We start from the raw sequence: 20,248 nt of genomic DNA on the forward strand, positions 1-20,248 counted from the left end.
TTTATAAATTTTCTCGTGTGAGATTTATGAAAATAAATATAAACCAAAGCGTAAAATTTGAATGAAAAAATAGTATATGTGATTGGAAAAATATGTTGTACGAGGTGCGCAAAAAATTAGGTAAAAGTTTCAAGCTTCGCGGAATTTTAACGAATTTGAGTATTGATTTTTTCTTGTTATTGGTGCGCATTTCCAAAATTTATATAAAGATAAGCAGATTCCGATTTACATGATTTTTTTATACTTTTAGGAAGGACTTTATGACATTCCAGTTGTACTAGTTGGTAACAAAAATGATCAATGGGGCGACAGAATGGTGACACTTGAAGATGGACAACGGCGAAGTAAAGAAATTGGCTGTGTCTGCTTTCATGAGATTTCTGTCAGAGAAAGTATAGAACAGGTAATTCATAAATATTTATAAACATTTATTTTTTATTGCCAATTTTCAATATTTTTTATTATCTCTTTTATTTACAACTGTCCAGCAAAGGACATTCAATAAATTTGTTGAATTTACAATAGTCGGCCGAAAAGGGACAATGTATACTACAAGGGCATGTTGGAAGAAACAACTCAGTAGTTGTGTTTCCATTCGATATAAAATAAACAATATTTTATTGATAATTATATAATTCTAACTATTTACTTATTACATAATTTCTTATAAATAATGATTAAGCTATTTTCATTTTTATCCAGAGAGTTAATGGCTTAAATCCAGTGGCGCTTTTCTTTTCAATCTTCTTGGATAGTTCTCTGTTATCAATATTAATGACTCTTTTGTTATTTGGAAGTCCTTTAAATCATTTTATAAAAGTTGAAAAATTAAATTAGATTTGAGTCCCTAGGTTCAAATATTTACTTTCGTGTAATTTGTTAATTTGAGGCATAATCCATAATCAATGGTTTACGGTATTATGCCTTTATTTATTTGTATCTTTAAAGCTCGTAGTTAGAATCGTCTCTTACAAGAAGCTCTCAATATGGTGACCTAAAATCGATAAATTACCAAAATTACCAAATTTGGTGTACAAAAACCCATGTATTCTTTAAGTATATATACCAAGTGTGCGCTCTTGTTGTTGTGCTAGTTCATTATTTGCATATTTTTGCAAAACATTGAAAACTTTAACATTGATAATTAATATCATTTGATGCAAAAAATACTGTTACAGTTTTAAAGGTCATTTTAATCAAACTTTATTGTTTTCGTATTATTCTAGTGTAAATTGAATTCTAAACCTACGCGCATTTCTCGCGGGTCATGTGATACATAGACGAGTTATATTCGGTTTAGAACATTATTTTGATGGTGTAAATTATTTGTTCTATACTGTTTGTTTAAATTATTCTGATTTAATGAGTAATGAATAGTAAAATGTTTTATACAGATAATTTATTGCGCATTCGTTACGTATGATCCAAACGTACGTAACCAATTAGTCATATCAATATTAAAATAAACAAGTTCTTATTTTAGCAAGCACTAAATCTATTTACTTTTATTTTATCAAATATTTTCACTTTATTCAAACCTTAGGATTAATCATATTTATATTATTAGTCAACTAAAACGGGATTCCAACATGTATTATATTTTTCATGTATCACCATAGTAGGAATGCCATGTAATTAATTTCAGTATTAATGTTACTTTTAATTTAAAATTCAATTTAAGCGCCGGTAAAAAGCTATTTGCAGTTATAAAGTATATTTTCACATTTAAAGCTTGCAAAAGAATTTTATATAAACTAATCGGAAAATAAATTGACTATGAAATGAAGTGAACTCTATAAAATTATAAAATGAAATTGTTCTAGAAGGCTAACTAAAGAAACATGAAAATCATAAAAATAACGAACATAATGACACACTTTATAATTTATTAAAGTTTGATATTAAAATTTAATGATAATAGAAAATTTAGAAAGATAATTTTCCAAACGGCAATATAGCTTATAAAAATTAATTGTTACATTTGCGTGACAAAAGCTTTGATTATTGCATGAGAATATTATTATTTATTCTATTTTATAAGAATTTTTAAAAAATTTTAATTTTTCACAATAATTTACAATTGTTTTTTAAGATTTTAAATATTAAACAAAACCTACAATTTTAACAAAAATTGTATCAGTAACTTGAAAATAAAACTAGTGGTGAGTGGCATCGTGCCTTAAGGCAAATTGCTGGAACTTTCCGTACCCTAACAAAATGTTCGAGCAATATTAAATATTTTCAAATAAATATTATACTGTAACATTGTATAATATTTATAAGATTTATATATTAATTGCAAAGTTAAAATTATTTATTTAAAGTATATAAGTGAGCTTTACATCTTTAACCAGAATTAAAATTAAAATCTGAATTATTTTCGATATACAATTTTTTTTTTCTTACAAATTAAGACCTTAAGTGATACTGCTCTGTGTAAATTCATATTTCTGAGGTAATTTCAAAAGATGTTTAACAAGCCCGCCAAAGTACGTAATTTCTTATCAAAGCAATTTATTGAATGTTTATGAGTAAGATATTTACTTTCTTCAAATATGAATTAATTAATTTCAGATTATATCTAAGAAGCTTAATCAAAATCATAAACACGTTGATCCTTGATGTGCCTCATTCAAAGGTATAACAAAGATAAATACACACCGACTGACTAATAAGCAAATATATTTGAGAAGCATTTGAGATGTAGAAAAGTATAGAATTAAATTCAATTGAAATATTCTCAAATTGGAAAAAATTGCTTTGGTTGAAAATTATTAACAGGACGAATGATTTTCTTAATATTGAACCAATACTCTCATATCTCTTCGAAGTTTATTTACTTGGTGTCCCAGACCTTAAACTAAAGCCAAAACAAGGAGATAGTATTGACTTTTCAACTACCCCAAAAAAATTAGAAAAAAATATATATTGCGTTAAATCGAAATAATGAGCTTTTAAGGTCAACCTAGAGCTTTAGTGAAATTATGACCATTTTTTTGTGGTTTTTTGTTATTGTGGTTAATTTTGTTATTTTAAACTTTGCAATCATAACCGTAAATAACAATTCTTTAGATCACAGTGAAAAATAATAACACAATTGCTTTTTTTTTTTAAAAGTTAAGACTTTTTTAAAATATTAAATCGGTTGACTTTGAGAATCCCTTTTTTAAAAAATGTACTAAAGTATGTTGGCAAGCTTCAAGAAAAGTAGACTCAGGGTTGTAAAATGGTAGAATACTTGATAATTTTATTATTGCAAAATTTCGAGTAAAAAAATAAAAGCCTAAAATTAACATATTTACTAACAAACACTATAGTTGTGAATTCTGCTTAGTATAAAATTTACAACTAAAATCTACCAAACGCAGAAGCATACAAACTTTCAACATTTGGACCAATCTATATATTTTTTTTTATTTTTTTAGTAAGATAACTAAGGTGAACTTAATTGCTTTATATCTTTATTCATATTAGCTTGTATTCTTTCTTTCATTAATTATTATCAATTGAGCTCGTAATTTTTACCTTTCCGTGTATGTATGTATGGATACAATTTTTCGTTCAAAAAATATTTGATGCTTGTTAATAGGGAGATGTGCTGATTTGTTTTTGACGAAGGCAGGTTTAGCCATTTTGGAGATACCGAGCATAAAGTGCAGAAAATAGAAATCGAGTTTTTGAGAAAGCGGAGCATCTGATTCGAATGATCCAAAAACATTCAATTTTTAATGACGGGGAAAAGTGGTGATTAGCTTTTGGCAAAACCAGGTCTAGCCGTTTTGGAGATACCAAGCTAAATGTTAAAAAATTGCAGTTTTTGAGAGAACTAAGTATGCGATTTGAATGATTCAATAAACTTTCTGCTTGTATTGACTAAATAATTGCTATTGGAAATTTTTGGGAATGATTGCTTTTTGGAAATTTTTATTTGAATATCGAAAATAATTCGAATTTTAGTTTTAATTCTAGCTAAAATTTCGAAGCTCACTTATATACTTCAAATAAATAATTTTAACTTTGCTATTCCGTTTATATAATTCTTGTAAATATCAGACAATATCCTTCATTTTAAATTTGTTTGAAAAAGAATTGCTTATTTACTTTTCTGTAATGGTATATAAGTTACAGTATTTATAATAATCTATTGGAAAACATTTAATATTCTTCAAATATTTTATTATGGTACGGGAAGTATTTATAATGCGGGAAGTTCCAGCATTTTGCCTTAAGGTACGATGTCATACACCACTAGTTATGATATAATGCTATAATATAATATAGCTATCATATTCTCTTGGCGATTACAGCTTCAAGTACTCATTTTATGTATTCCCAGAGCACTTGTCTATCAATTTTACCATCTTGGGTATATATAAAAATTAATCAAAACAAAACAAACTCAATAAGCAATCGAAACGAAATAGAATTGGGGATAGAAAACTCATTTGTGGATAATACACTGATCATGTCAAGAGTTACCGATGAGTTATACCGCAAACATAACCGGGCCGTCCGTCCTTCAATAATATTTATTCCCAGATGATCGAGTTTTTTCGAAGATTGAATGAGATTACTTCGATGATTTCCAATTTCATCTAAGTGAGTTATGGAATATTTTTTTACCAATCGGGAATATAGAAAACGTACTTATATGTTTCTTTAAAAAGTTGAGAGTTCAGCATTGAAATGCGTATTGGCAGTAGAATAAATGTTTCCATCCATATAAATGAACTTGAATTCAAAATGAAATTTAACTTGTAAATCAATTAATCTTTTAAAATAATAAAAAATAGCAATTGATGTAGAATGAATTTATTTATATCAGGAGGTATGTTAGTTTTGCCAAATTCAAACAAAATAATTATTTTATAATTATTCATAATTAAAAATAAAATTTCGAAGGCATTCATGATAGAAAACAAACATTTGTCTCTTTTATCATGCAATAGGTATATGATCAGTTTTTTATCTGTCTTTTTCTAAAATTATTACAAGTTTTACAAGCTGTATATTTTTTTAAAAATCAAATCAAAATAACTTTTTGATATTTTAAAATATGCCACTTACATCTAATGCCTTGCCAAGAGGACATATTAATAAGAATAAATAAACATATTTTTTGCAGTTTATATTGCATATGAATACGTAAAATTTAGTGAATGTAATAGGCAGAATAAACATAATTTTTTGAAATTTCATTTCATATGCATATATAGAGTTGTTATTTGAATTTTCTTTTATTTCAAATTAATTATAAAGTGAGTGTATCTAGTTATGAACGAAAAATTATTTTTTATTTTGTTAGGTAGTAGCCTAAAGAGTAAAGAGCCTAAAAATACGATTATTCAAAAATTAATTGTAATTGATATTATTTAAATTATAACACGATTTTCCACATATGTGTCTTAATAATTGATGGAGCATCTAGAAATTCAAAAAGTTTAAACATCATAAATATAATCTAGATATTTTATTATATTTATGATTAATTTTCATTTAATGTTTGGATGAATTAATTTTTTTGTCAACAAAATGCTGAACTTGTTTGTGTAATATATATAAAATCGTCTAGCAATATAGTGCAAAAAATATATTTTAGTAAACATTTCTATTGTTGTTATATTTATTTAGAATTAATTTGTTATTACTTATAATTTATTATGAACTTTCATGAGCTTTTTAAATTGGATGAATTAATTTTTTGTCAACAAATCTCTGCAATACAGTGCAAAAAAATATATTTTTGTAGACTTATATTTTTGTTATATTTATTTATAATTAATTTATTATTTCTTAAAATCTATTATGAAGCTTTATGAGCTTTTAAAATTAGATAAATTATTTTTTTGTCAACAAATCTCTGAAATTGTTTGTATAACTATATGTGAAATCATCTAGCATTATAGTACAAAAAATATATTTTTGTAGGCATTTTTATTTTTGTTATATTTATTTATAATTAATTTATTGTTTCTTATAATTTATAATGGAGCTTTATGAGCTTTTTAAATGTGAAAATTCGTAGCGCAATCTGTTGACTAGGGCGTATTGTCTGATGGTGCGTTTTGCTACTAGCAAAAATAAGCAACTGCAATAATATAAAAATCTTTAAAAACTATATTACTGGTTGAATTTAAAGGATATTCATTGATTTTGAATAAACCGCGAAACAAAAATAATTGTTTTTACTTTTTAAAATTCTCCGATTTACATAATTTAAACTATTTCCTCTGTGAGCTGAGTAGAAATGAAATAGTTAATTATCCAAATTATTTATATTTTATAAATTATTATATTTATTTGCGTATCTATAAGAAAATTAAAACATAGGTACAAGTTGCAAACATATAATATTTCCCATTTTTTAAAAGCTTATACAAAGTTAGCCATTGATAGAATTAGTACTAAATTTGGATCGCAAAACGTCTCTTGGTCCAATAATGATAATAAATTGTCGAAAAAATAATTATATAAATAACAATTGTAGAAATCAAGCAAAAATAACTTTTAATATTATTTTTAATCAAGAATTCTAAATATTATTATATTAAACCAAGTGTAAGAATTATTTAATAACATTTCATTAATAACCTGAGTAAATTTGATTGACGTTGTCTTGCAGAATATTCCTCACCTCATCTGTCGCAAATCAGTCTTTTTCTTTTCTATTGAAAAATTGAATACCGAAAATAGTAGGTACATATTATATGATTTAGGTTTTTCATACTTATAAAATAAAAACTAGGAAACCAAAACCATTGAAAGTATCATTCCATTTAGTTTTTTTGATATTCAAGACAAACATTATATCAAAATCTAGTGTAACGATATAAAAAACCATTTCATATTACAAAAATCATGTAATATGAAAAATACAATTATTATAAATAAACTTCCTAGATAGTTGGCTAAAAATACTCATGATTTTACAACTACCAAATCCGACAAACACCTTGCTGTAATTATTGTCGAATCAAATATATTTAAATAACTGGTCGGTATTGGTATTTTGTCTTGAGGCAAATTACATGAACTTCCCGATATAGGGCTTACAATACCGGGATTCCGTAATCCCGAAAACCGGGATCCCGGATGATTTTTGTCCGGTATTCAATACCGGTATTGATGCAAATAATACCGGTATTACGGTATCACCAGTATTCTATCAAAAATTCAACTTACGCAAAATACATATCAAGTTTTAGTTTCCAAACTATGTATTGTGTGCTTGACTCAGCTGAATGAGATAAGCGACAAGCGGTGTCGGCAAGATAAAGCGATTGTTTATATATTATGTGTGACGGCCAGCTAATAAAAGGGTTCATTTACAAAAGTTATTATGCGTTTACGTGCCTCGTTCCTACTTCGAATTCACTATCAATAATTTTTAAACATAATATACAATCGATGAGATATTTATTTATTATACATAAATCATTTTACATAAGTAAGAACGGCAGTTGTTTAAATTGCGTGTCACTGACAACAATTTGAGAATTTGCGAAGGGTATTGTTATAATTAGTTAATATTAATAACTAATATAGTAGAAACACACCACGTAATGAATCATATTCTCAATTCTATTGCATTCAACATAAGAATAGTCAACATTGTAATAATCTTTTATCGATGAATTGCACACATCGCAGTAATTCCCGAGAAATCCGAACGGGTAATAACTTGACTTGCACTCACACATATAAAAAAACTCTATTGATCATATTCAAAATCAAGGGAATTCCCTTAAACTAAATAAAATGTTATATGAAGCCGAAATGTAACTTTAAGTAGGCAGTTGTGTAAATTTCGTGTAGATAACATCTTAAAGTTGCGGGAAAATAAATGTTTATATGAAGAATAGTGTGTTTAATATTGTGTAAATATTGTGTTTAATTTGAACCTATGATATTTATAAGTGAGTATATAAACCAAAGTTAATTAAGTTGGTGTGTAATTAAAAAATATTAAAATAAATACTTCACCCGTGTGTGTGTTAAAAAAAACTCCAAGTCTAGAACAAAAAATAAAAGATGAAATTACTTTTTTTGAAAAAACAGGAATAAAAAGAACGAACCTACAAAATATGTATAATTTCTTAATTACAATTGTACCAACAAGTGTAGAATCGGAAAGACGGAAAGAGCTTGGTGATCAAACAATTGATTGTTTATGTTTCTTAAGATCATATTTTATTAAGCAAAACATTAGCCATGAATTATAATTTATTCTTTTCTTAAATATATTAATAAATAATTAATTCTTATTATAAATGTAGAATGTAAAATGTAACATAGAAAAATATATATTTTTTACTGACACGTTTTTTTGTTTCTATCTACTTCTACTCCTTATGTAATAAATAAATAATATGTACTCATTTCAGCACAATATTTGTTAGATTTCATATATTATTTGTTAATATGTCAATATAACAACTGAAGTAAGTAAAAATATGACTATTTAATTTTTCATCGACAATACCGGTATTAAAACCGGGATCCCGGAATTTCATTTTTCAAATATCGAATACCGGTATTCAGATTTTTGTACGGTATTGGAAGCCCTATCCCGATATGTGTAAATAATCGACTTAATCCGTAATAAATAAATTAATTTGTGAGTGGTTAAAAGTATTCGAAGAGGATTTATTACACATTATTGAAAATTGAACACGTTAACTGGGTCGGAGTAGTTTCTAAAAGCAAATTTTCACAAATCAATAATTTTTGTAATTGAACCAGTTTAAGTAGGACTTTAATGGTTTAGTATGTCTATTAAGATCAAGTACTCTATCGTTATATCAAGTAAATCGTGAAATTTTACTTCACTTTTTCCAAATTTGGTCTCATTCGATTCAGAATGGCTTGAAAAGTCGATAAAATATAAAATTAACGAATCGAATTTTCTGATGAAAACCAAAATTTCTCCTTAGGAAAGTTAAAAATATATTTTATGGTATAATATTGTGATTTTTTTCAGGTTTGGTCAGTATTTCGTGATGTATGCAGATTTTGGCGTGTACATAGTCGCTGCCATAAATTAAAAAGGTCCACAAGTGATGTTCATACAGAACCCTTAATTAGTCCCGAGCTTTTAAATTATTTTGGATCGAACAGGACATCCCTCACATCTGTTGCTAGTGAAAATGGAAAATCTATAGTTTTACTAGGTAGGTAAGCTGTGGACTCTCCAAAATCCACTGGATAGTAGTTACCTTGAAATTGAATTTTTTTTTAAAATACAAAATGTACTAGGTACACAGAATAGTGCAAAAATTACTTAAAAAAATTTCTTAGCTTAATTCAAAAAATACAAAATGTACTAAGTACACAGAGATACAGCAAATACTATTCAAAACTATATTTATCAAAATATTATAATATTCACTTCTATTCAATTATATTTTAAAAAAATATTTCTTTTTCTCTCAGGTCATTCATGGAACGAAGTAGATATCGATGAAGCCCAAGAAGACGGAGGTTCTGAAGATACTTTATCGACACCTTCAGAGTCCGAAGTAACCCCTTTCCGGGGGCGCGCCTCCACAGACGGTCACCTTCTGTCGAGGCCCCGAAGATGGAGGTACCCGCCGCCCGTTAGTCAGGCTGCACATTGTCGCGCCGACAGGAGGATGTCTATATCCATGAGAGGAAATAACGCTAGCTGTTAAAGTAATTTATTTTATTTATTTATTTTAAATTGAAATAATATTTATTTATCTCTATCAAGGAACATATAAATTATTTAGAAGGATTGGCCAAGTTAGGGTAAAGTTGCTAAAGTACCACTGCCTGAGTTGTAGTCTGGCTATATTTTGACTAATATTTATGATTGCTCAGACAAAATTATTTTGCACGTCTTAAGCAACCTTAGCCACAGGTAAGAGCATGTATGTAGTTTTTACACACATTATATGCTAAAAAACCATATGATTATTTATATGTTTTTTTCTGATTACCCTTTTTTCTGTGATTATTACGAATCTGGGGCGTGACATAAAAATATTTTAATAAAATAGTAATTGGGTATATACGTGTAATTTATGAAAAAATCAGTGTCAATATCTGTGTGATTGTTTCTAAATGTAACATAAAAAAGCTGAAACCAAACTCTAATAAGAGCCGTGTATTAGGGGGAAGACCCCGAGTGACGGACACCTAAGGTTATTTATAAATAAATCAAAAAATATTTTACGAAACGTTTATTAAAATATGACTTATGTTAGATAACAAAGTTAGAAATCAAACTAAATTAACAAAAACGCAACCTTTGCTAAAAAATAATTAATTCTATCAATCAAACTTTGGTAACAAGAAATATGATTTTACAAAGTGGCACCTAATACCGGACAATTCTTCAGCATTGAACACATATGTAGCCATCTCCACACTCTGGAATATCTGCACATGTGTGTTTGACGAATATTCTTAGATGTTGCGAAAAAATCACTATTTATCCACCCTTTTGGCTGGGCCACACCGATGCTCTCAGCTGGAGCGTTCATCATAAGCTTTTCATTCTTTGACTAGGAAATACGAAAAACGTAGGTATGTAGTGTAGAACAAAATTAAATAATTAAAATAAATTACGTCAACTCTCACAAGAAATATCAATATGTTTACTGTCCGGCGCTAAGAGACGACTTAGTGTCCGGTGTTAAGGGACAGACATGTTCGTTCATTTGGTGGCGCCTACAATCATGTACTACTTTTATCATTGAATGCCACTCAAATATAAAGGCATAAATAAACTAGAATTACTTCTATTGATATTTAGGTGACACCGTGATTTTGCGCCTGTGTGCGTCACAGGTGAGTCTTGGCGGGTAATCCTGTTGCTGTGTGCCCCCGGCGCCCCTTTCACTTGTATTTTGATATAAAAAGATTTATACTCGCTCAAATAATACGTTTTAGATAGAGTGTCCGGTATTAGGTGCTGTTCGGCGTTACGAGACTTTCCCCTATGTTTGTTTCCATTGTTTCAAAATTCGAGATTTTTCCATATGAAATGCAAATTTAAGTATACTTCAAATTAATATAAGTAACAAATGAATTTTTATCTGAACATAAGCCATTCGATGAGGTTGTCATTTTGTAAAATATTTGATATAAGATTTGACAATATTTGTTATAGCTTTTTGATTGTGTGCTTTGGTAAAAGTTTTTGTAAAACTAATCATGGTAGATGAAAGAAAGATTATTATTAATATTAGATTTTGAAAGAAATAAATATAATAAAAAAAAACAGATTGGTTCATTAATATTGCGAAGGATGACTTTTTTGTAGAAAGCACAATTATTTCAGAGAATAATTGCTAAAAACATTTTTTTTATCTATGATGAGTTTTACTTATATAAATTAGTGAATATTCTGATCTACATCATAATATTTATACTACATTTGTAGCTCCCATATAATATTAATCGCTTGGAAATAGGAAATAATTTTTTTCTGCTCATATTGAGTCATTTACCAAGCATGTTGAAATATATTATTATTTTTTGAGAATTTTTACATAGCTTTTTCGTAAAATTTATCTGTATTGTTTGATAAAAAACCAAGCTAGTGTACAATTTCTTTATGAGTTCGTTTGTTTCTCTATTAGTAGAACTTTGTCGCTCGAACGAAATTTTTCAAATAATTTCAGAATTTTTTTTCGAAAAAATTGTTTGATATTTTACGTATCCATTATTCACTTTATTTAACAAATGACCTTAATTAGTTTTATCGATATAAAAAATTTCATAACTTAATAAACCTTCAAACATCGGTTATGTAGTCGATACGCAACAAGTCTTGTCGACAAGGTAATTGGATTATCTTATTATTCAATTAGGTTTCGTTTTTTCTAATAATAGTAAAAAATTTAATAGAATCTCAAAATAAAAATATATACCGACCTTTTGATCAATTTTGCGCAGAAGAATTATTGTCTCTATAGTATGATATAGATCAAATATATTCACAAGCGCTCAGAATAGTATAATTTATATTAGGGTGGTCTTCAAAATGGTCATTTTCGAATTTTCTTGCTCCCAAGGGCTCAAATAGTTCCAAATTGATAAAAAACAATTGTCTGAAAGTTTTAGCTTTTAATATTAACTTTTAGATAGTGCGTAATTTAATCAATCTTTGTATGGAAATAGCATGGAAAAAATTTTGAACTTAGCGACAAATTGTGAATAAAACTCATTCATTTGTTCACTAAATTATATCTAAAAACATTTTTAAAATTTCCGAAAAAAATTTCATGCTATTTTCATACAAATCCTTGATTGAATTGTGCACCATCTTAAAAGCAATGTTAAGAGCTAAAACTTTGAGAGAATTGTTTTTTATCAATTTGGAACCATTTGAGCCCTTGGGAGCAAGGAAATTCGAAAATGTCCATATTAAGGACTACCATAATATATATATGGTATATATGTATATATATATATATATATATATATATATATTAATGTAAAAATTGGCTAAAAAATTAATAACTTTACTATATGAATTTTTTCATAATATTTGATAGTTATTGCTGACAAATAAATGTATATAACTATAATAAATTAATTTTATGTAAAGCTCAAAATATAAGTAATTGAGTAATATTTTATCTTTTGAAATGTTGTGTACTAAATTTCTTAAAAATATTTTATATGATTATAATTTTTTTATGATAATTTGCTACATATTTTCTCAAGTCATCGGTTGAAGATTTTTTAAATATATTCTTATCAATGATTAAATATATATTCAAATTGAAAGTAGAAGTAAAAGAGCGATTGGCACAGTTTTTTTGAAGGTTGATTAAATATTTATATTTAAATAAATTTAATTCGATGTTATTTATCAAAATAAATTAATTTAATTTATTTCTTTGTGTCATGTATTTATTTTTCTTGTATCGCATTTAATGCTTATTGACTGATACAAAGTATTACATAATTATATAGAGACGATCGAAAATTGCATTTATTGTTGAACTATAATTAGCAAAATTTATCATATGTTATAAAACTAGGTTTCTAATATATCTAGTTATAAGATATTTGTAGGTGAAATTAATACTATAATGCTTGTGGTATTATCGAGCTGATATATGTTTTAAAATAATCCTATTATATAGGAATAGTGTATTAAACGTAATGTTTGACCTGCTTACAAAATGCATTTTGGGTGAATGTAAAGCTCTCAACTATTTTTACAGAAGACGAAATAAACCGATTTAGAATATACCTATTTGATTCAAGATAGATAATTTTTATTCATGGTACACTGCCACAAAAATGCATCGATTCAAACAATAATCAAATAATATTTTTCTATAAATTTTATGAGGAGTTGAGAGCTTTATCTGCAAATGACAAACCTCATTTTGTGATAAATATTCGGTATCAAATATTCCAAATGTTTTAGCCTAAGTTATTTTTAAAAATCGCTTGTGATTGTAGCCTCAGATAAAAAATATATAATTAATGTAGTCAATTTAATTATAAGTTGTTTGTTTTGAATTATATTCTATGAAGTCTCAATGGTACTTAATATTTAATGCTATCAAGTTTTGAAAAAAATATCATAAAGAAGAATTCTTTAACTTATCAATATAATTAAGGATAAGGTTAATAGTATTTATTATATTATATGCATATAAATGTGAATGAAGTTTATTGAATTTTTCAAAAATTCATAAAATAAAATCAAAGAAAAACGAAATAATATCTATGTGTTCGTTCAATATATTGTGAAGATACATGTGATAAATTATCAAGTGTTTCATGTAAATAAATATACAGAAAAATTTATTTGGTAGTATTATTCAAACCTTTTAGTAATTTTAATCGTGGCTTTTATTTACAGTATTTTCTTTTTATTCAATTTCATCATCTCATTAAGGATCTAGACAAAAAGGCAGAACCTGAACACTCACTTACAAGTAAGTATGATTATGGACGTGATTAAAAAAATAACGCAAAAAATAAAGTTCAAGTAAAATTACTTCAAAATTAAGTTAAACTAGTTGTAAATAGTAAAAATTAAGTTTCAGCTGTTCAGATAAAATATTCAACTGTTGAAATAAAATAGCAACTTCTGTTAACGATAACGATTTCCAACTGATGTCTTTTAAACAGACTTATAATTTCTGTAGTTGTATAAATTTATAATTTGTTTACTACTTACAAATTTGTTTGTTTAAGAATAGATTGTGATTAGAATCGTTTAAATGAAGCTTGATGTTTTTTTTAACTTTCCATAAGGTAAGTTATAGTAATCGCAAAAAATCGAAAATGAGAATTTTTGCATATCTTTACGTTGCAAAAATTTTTGAACAATTTGGGGCATGCCTTAGAAAATATTGATGAATATGTGTACAATTTTTTGTCTACGATTTTGGGCGCATCAACCAACCGATTTGAATGATTCGAAAAACATTTGGTTCCGACTGATGGGAAGACGTGCTGATTAGTTTTTGGCAAAGACATGTCCAGCCGTTTCGAAGACACAAGGCAAATAGTTCCAAAAATCGTAATTTAGTTTTTGAGGTAACGGAGTGCCCGTTCTGTATAATTCAAAAAACATTTTACTTGCATTAACGAAATGAAGAATTGATTAAATTTTTGAAAAAGCATGTCCCAGAGGTACAGAGAAAAATGTAAAAAAAATGATAAATGACGGTCAAAAATGATCATTTGTAAATTAGTAAAAAGATATTTCTATGTTTTATAAAAAATGCATTAAAAATTATGATTTCAAAATTATATATAATGTCATGACATGAATATTTGTTTCTATATCAAACTCATGGCCCCTTTGATTCTCACATATAGCACATCAAATTATCAGATATTTCATAGAGTTTTTGAACATGTCTACTAATTTTGTTAGAATTTTTTGAGTTTTGTAACAAAATGTATAATTTTTAAAGTTTACTTATATGATTCAAACAAACTTCTAAATTTTCAATTTTTTTCCAAATTTTCAAACATATACAAAGTTTTATACTTTAAACATTAATTTCAAATTTACATTTCAGTTTAAAAACGTATATATTACATATGCCTTATTCTACTTGTAAGAAATATGTTCTCAGATGGATTCATTCGGCTATTCCTCTTTAATGTAAACATTTTCAAGTGTTTTTAGCGATAAGATCCTCACTGTATATTTTATGAACCATGAAATGTAACATGATTATAATTATCTATTTGAAATTGTTAACATTTGTTATTAATCATTGATCAATATTTATTGATTACTGATTTTTTCCCTCGAATATTTAATTCTGGTACGAAAAGTTCCAGCAACTTGCCTTAAGGCGCGATGCCATGCATCACTTGACGTAAAAATTAGAAACTATTAAATGGGGGTGCATAGTGTAAAAAAAATATTTCTGAACTTTCACGCTTTTTGTTTTGTATTCTGGCTAAATCTAATGATATTCATTGTAAACCTATCACCCCATCATGTGAAAACGTCCCAAATTACCGTCCAAGTGTGCATAGTTCCCAATGCCTCCGAAGCAACAACCCGGAGTGCGTCGCACGCGATGTGATCTGACAGGAGGACAGTGAATGGAGAGGCGCAGAGACCTCGGCAGGGGCTACGCAGGCGCCGGAGACCGAAAGCTCGAATTGCCCCCATGAGCTAAACGAAAGAAGCTCCTGGAATTCATTGAACAAGTCGGCGGACGCGTGCGCTTTAACGGCCGATAACGAGAGGAACTTGAGCGCACGCACCGACCGGATCGCATACATTCATGAGAAACTCAGTGATGGTCGGAAAATAAGTAGAAAAGACTCTTGAATCATGTTCATCTACTTCCCGAAGAAAAAGTTTATGCTTTTGCAAAAAATCCGATTTGCTATTTCTATGATTTCTCGACGATTCAAGCCATTCTGAATCTGACACCAAGTTTGAACTAGTGGTATATAGTATTGTGCCTTAAGGCAAATTGCTGGAACTTCCTGTATCAAAAATTATTTTTTCAAATTCAAAAAACATTATATTTTTTATACTTTGAAACTATTAGAATTTTGAGAAATTTTACATTTTTGAAAAAAATGACTTTTTTGGAAAAAGAACCTGACAAAAATGTTTTTTTTTTATTTTGAAATATTTTAAAAGCTTTGAACTTTTTTTCAAAGCAATCGCACTGCCTTAACTGCATAGAGATGAAATATCGAAGCGCGTAAACGCTGCGTCGCCGTACAACAGACAAACTATGTTACGGAACCCATAGAAATGTAAATAAAATCAATACATATTATTACAATCTCCATAACATATCTGATAATTTGATCTGCATATGTCTAATGATCATTTTTTACCGCCAAATCGCATTTTTTACTCTCTTTACTAGACTTCTGAAACCGCTGGACCTGCCTTCCCAAAACTTTACTCAGTTTTTCATCTAGTCAATACAAGTAAAATGTTTCTTGAATTATTAAAATCGGACGCTCCGTTCTCCTAAAAACTGAGTTACCGTTTTTGGCACTTTTTGCCCCGTATCTTCGGAACGGCTAGACCTGTCTTCACCAAAAACTAATCAGCACGTCTCCTGATCAATACGAATCGAATGTTTTTTAAATCAATGAAATCGGATTCGTGTGCTCGAAAGTGTGGACGAAAAATTATATCCAAACATACACACACACTCTCACACACACACATACACACACATATATATACATCCATTCTTTCTAAGGTATGGCAAAATGTGCAGAAACCTTCAAAACGTAAAGATATGCAAAAATTTTCATTTTCGATTTTTTTGGGATTACTATAACTGATCCTAAGGGAAGTTAAAAAGTATGTGCGTGTGTATATGTGATCCAATTTTTGATTTATTGTCGACGTTTTTTTCAATTTATTGCTGGACCATTTTCAAAAATTTTAAAGCTATTCTATGTAAATTGATAAGAACTAGCGTTTCTCAGTTACAGTATTTATTTATGATAATCTATTTGAAAACATTTAATATTTCTTAGTGCTACGATTGGCCAAGCCGTTTTTTCTGTAATTATCAAAAAAGTGTAAAACTATCCATCAACGTTATAGCCCACAATCTTAAACCGATTTTAAAAATCTTAAAACTGAATGATGTGGTTGAGAATAGCGTTGATTAGTTTTTAGTAAAGATCAGACAGGCCATTTCATGATAAAATTTTCGACGAAATTGTTTTATTTTTTTTGTAATTAGCAGGAAAGTGTACACTTTTCATTGGTGTTATAGTCTACATTCTTAAACCGATTTTAAAAATCTAAAAAATGAAAGATATGGTTAGGAATAGCGTTGATTAAGTTTTGGTAAAGATCGGCTAGGCCATTTCTTTGTAACTAAATGCTGAAATTTTTGACTATTTTGATGATTATAGATTTCATAACCTGAAACAGCATACTAAAATATTATAGACCCAATTATAGGTAAGTAGTTGAACTATGAAAATCCTTCAAAATTCAGTATGTATCTCGTAGCGCGCTTAAGCGATTCGAATCAGAATCCATGTCGAATTATATGAGCGTGCCATGTTTCGTATGTAGATACTGATTACAGTTTATGTCCACACTTAAATAAAATATATGTTTTGGAAATTAAATTAATTTAAGTTAAACAATTACAGATATTATAATTATTTCGGAATAAGCAGTTGAACATTTTATTTTAAAGATGCATATCAAATCAAATCAAAAGATGCATATCAAAGATTATGTATACATATCAGGAAGCTAATGCAACTTGCCATAAGGCATAATGCTACTTACATCTTGTTCCAATTAACACATTTAGATTGTACTTATAGTTAGTACTTAGTACTATCTGCCATATGATTCCAATAATACTATATTCTAATAATCCATAACAAAATTGAAGCTTTTACTATTGAAAGTGCGGTACCTATCTAACTGCGAGCTGATTCAAAATAGAAACATTTTTGTATCTATGTTTATACCAATTTGCTTCATTCATAAACATGCAATTTGTATGAGAAATTATTTTTGATTTCACTAATAGTATAATCCAAGATGCAAGTAACTAGTGAATAAACTCGTGTTATCCAAAACAGAATTTGATCTTAGAAAAATTAAAATATCCGATTCATAATTATATTTTACTTTTTCATTGTTTTTATCTCGATGACAATTATATCGTTAAAATATCATATTTGTTATGTTGTTACAAATTGTTAAAAAGAGTAAAAAATTTATGATGTTAAAAAAACTAATCATTTTCAAAATCAGTCGACAGTATATGTAAATTAACAAAATTAAAATAAAACGATATGTTTGCTCATTATCAACTAAAATACTTTTTGTTTCTTCAAATCTAATTTCATCATTTCAGTTTATCAAGGTCATGTTTAATCCTGTGCGACTTTTCAGCAACAAAATTCAGCCCTGATTAAAATTCATACCTGGACGTTAACATTGTACCGTTATCTGGAACCATATAAATACGAGGTACCTCAGGTTCCGAGTCTTTTTCACCTCAGTCAGTCATGGCATACGGACCTTATCAATAAATAACAAAGCTGTTTATAAAAAACTTAAATTTTGTTGAAAAAAACTTCGTTTTGTAATGGATCCACAAAAGTCTACATTCATGAGTAGTGGTAATAATACAATTTAAATTTGTATGTGCAGAATTTTAGTTTTACATAAAAAAATATGGTAACAAAAAGTCACTGATTTATTTTTTTTATTTTTTTATTTTTTTTTTCTGCAGCAATCAGACTACAGTACAATATTGGCTTACATTATTCACTCACAAACATACACACAGACTTTCAAACACATATATAAATTATTGTGATAAATTTTACTATATTGATAGTTGAAAAATCACTCCAATGAGTAATTTACCAATTCTGAGATAACCAGAGAACATGTGATTATAAGTCTAAGTCTATATATGCAAATACAAAACAAAAGTCTGTTTATTTTAAACAAATATTTTGGTACTAATGACTGTGAAGTCACAGAGGCCTATTGTGTTTGCGCTTCAGCCTATGACAAATTTGTTTCAGGTTAAAAAGTCTAGGTATTAGTCGTTTAACGTTATACAATTAATTTGATTCATATTTATAATTATTTTAATTGTATGGGTCAAATCTTCCAAAAATTGATACTTGTTTAATTTGTTTGTTTGTTTGAAAGAATTTATTTATTCAATAATATATTACATAAAAGAAATGTTAGTGATTAGGTATTTTGTGTATATATTTTATGATAATAATACAATTCATTATTAAATGAAAATCTGAAACTTTATTGATAATACAAATTAAATAAATTAGATTAAGGAAAAAAAATCACAAAAACATTATTTCAATGTTAAACTTATTTGGGTAAAATATAAAAATATTTAGAACGTGACCTGAAAGTTATGCAAGCCCAGTTTATCATTGCAACAAATTGGTAGTTATATCTTTTGTTTTTGAAGAAATATTACTAGTATTCATATTCTGTAGTAGTCATTCCAAATCACTAATATTATGTTATTAATTCATTATTATAAAAATTAGATTAAGGAAAGGATTATTATAAATTTGAAATCAAATTGAGCAGTTAAAAATATAATCATATAGTCGTTTAATGAATTTATAAATAGTTAAAAAAGTCAACAGTGTCAAAAATTTTCATAAACTAAAACTTCATTCAAACTCTAAAGTCACTCAGCTTCTTGAGACACCAAATTTAAGAAGGCTGAAAAAAAAGCTGCCTAATGATAATATTCAAAACCATTAGCACTACCTTATTTTTGCAAATATGAACAGTATTGATGATTTCACTTATTGGAGTTATAATATATTATAATATTTATCACAATAATTTATGCATGAGTGAATGATATAAGCCAAATAGCTCATAGAATTGTATTGTATTCTGATTGCTACTTAAAACAAAATTCTATATCATTTTTTCAATAAGTAGAAATATTCTTTTCTAATTAAATAATTTAGTAAAGTAAAGCAAAATACAACACACAAGTTTAAAAATATAATATATATGCAATTTTGGACGTATTGTTTTATTTATTGAACTAAATTATATAATTTCATCTGCCTAACATATATTTTATCTTATATTGTTTCAATTTCTGGCACATCTCAGCTGGTTTTCGGCAATAATATTGTAGATATTACATTTTTCTTATTCATAATCATGAACATGGATGTTATATACTAATTTTGTCCAGATTCGCCTAATCTAAATTCAAGTTTGAAGTAAATCGACATTTTTGGCAGATGAAAGTTC

At 27.4% G+C, this 20,248-nt stretch overlaps 1 protein-coding gene across 1 annotated transcript in view; it reads left to right on the forward strand.

The window, feature by feature from the left end:
- LOC113372321 (ras-related and estrogen-regulated growth inhibitor) overlaps positions 1-9,754 on the forward strand; it is a 52,996-nt gene extending 43,242 nt beyond the window's left edge. The window contains exons 5-7 of the mRNA XM_026612643.1: positions 251-403; positions 8,981-9,170; positions 9,433-9,754. Coding sequence (XP_026468428.1) covers positions 251-403; positions 8,981-9,170; positions 9,433-9,671 — 582 coding nt within the window. The 3' untranslated portion in view covers positions 9,672-9,754. The remainder of the gene's footprint in view (positions 1-250; positions 404-8,980; positions 9,171-9,432) is intronic.
- The last annotated feature ends 10,494 nt before the right edge of the window (positions 9,755-20,248 follow it).

The sequence above is a fragment of the Ctenocephalides felis genome, unplaced genomic scaffold, assembly GCF_003426905.1.
Source record: "Ctenocephalides felis isolate EL2017-DRISC unplaced genomic scaffold, ASM342690v1 CF-g0.4_SCAFFOLD_01604, whole genome shotgun sequence".
In the NCBI taxonomy this organism is placed as follows: Eukaryota; Metazoa; Arthropoda; class Insecta; order Siphonaptera; family Pulicidae; genus Ctenocephalides; species Ctenocephalides felis.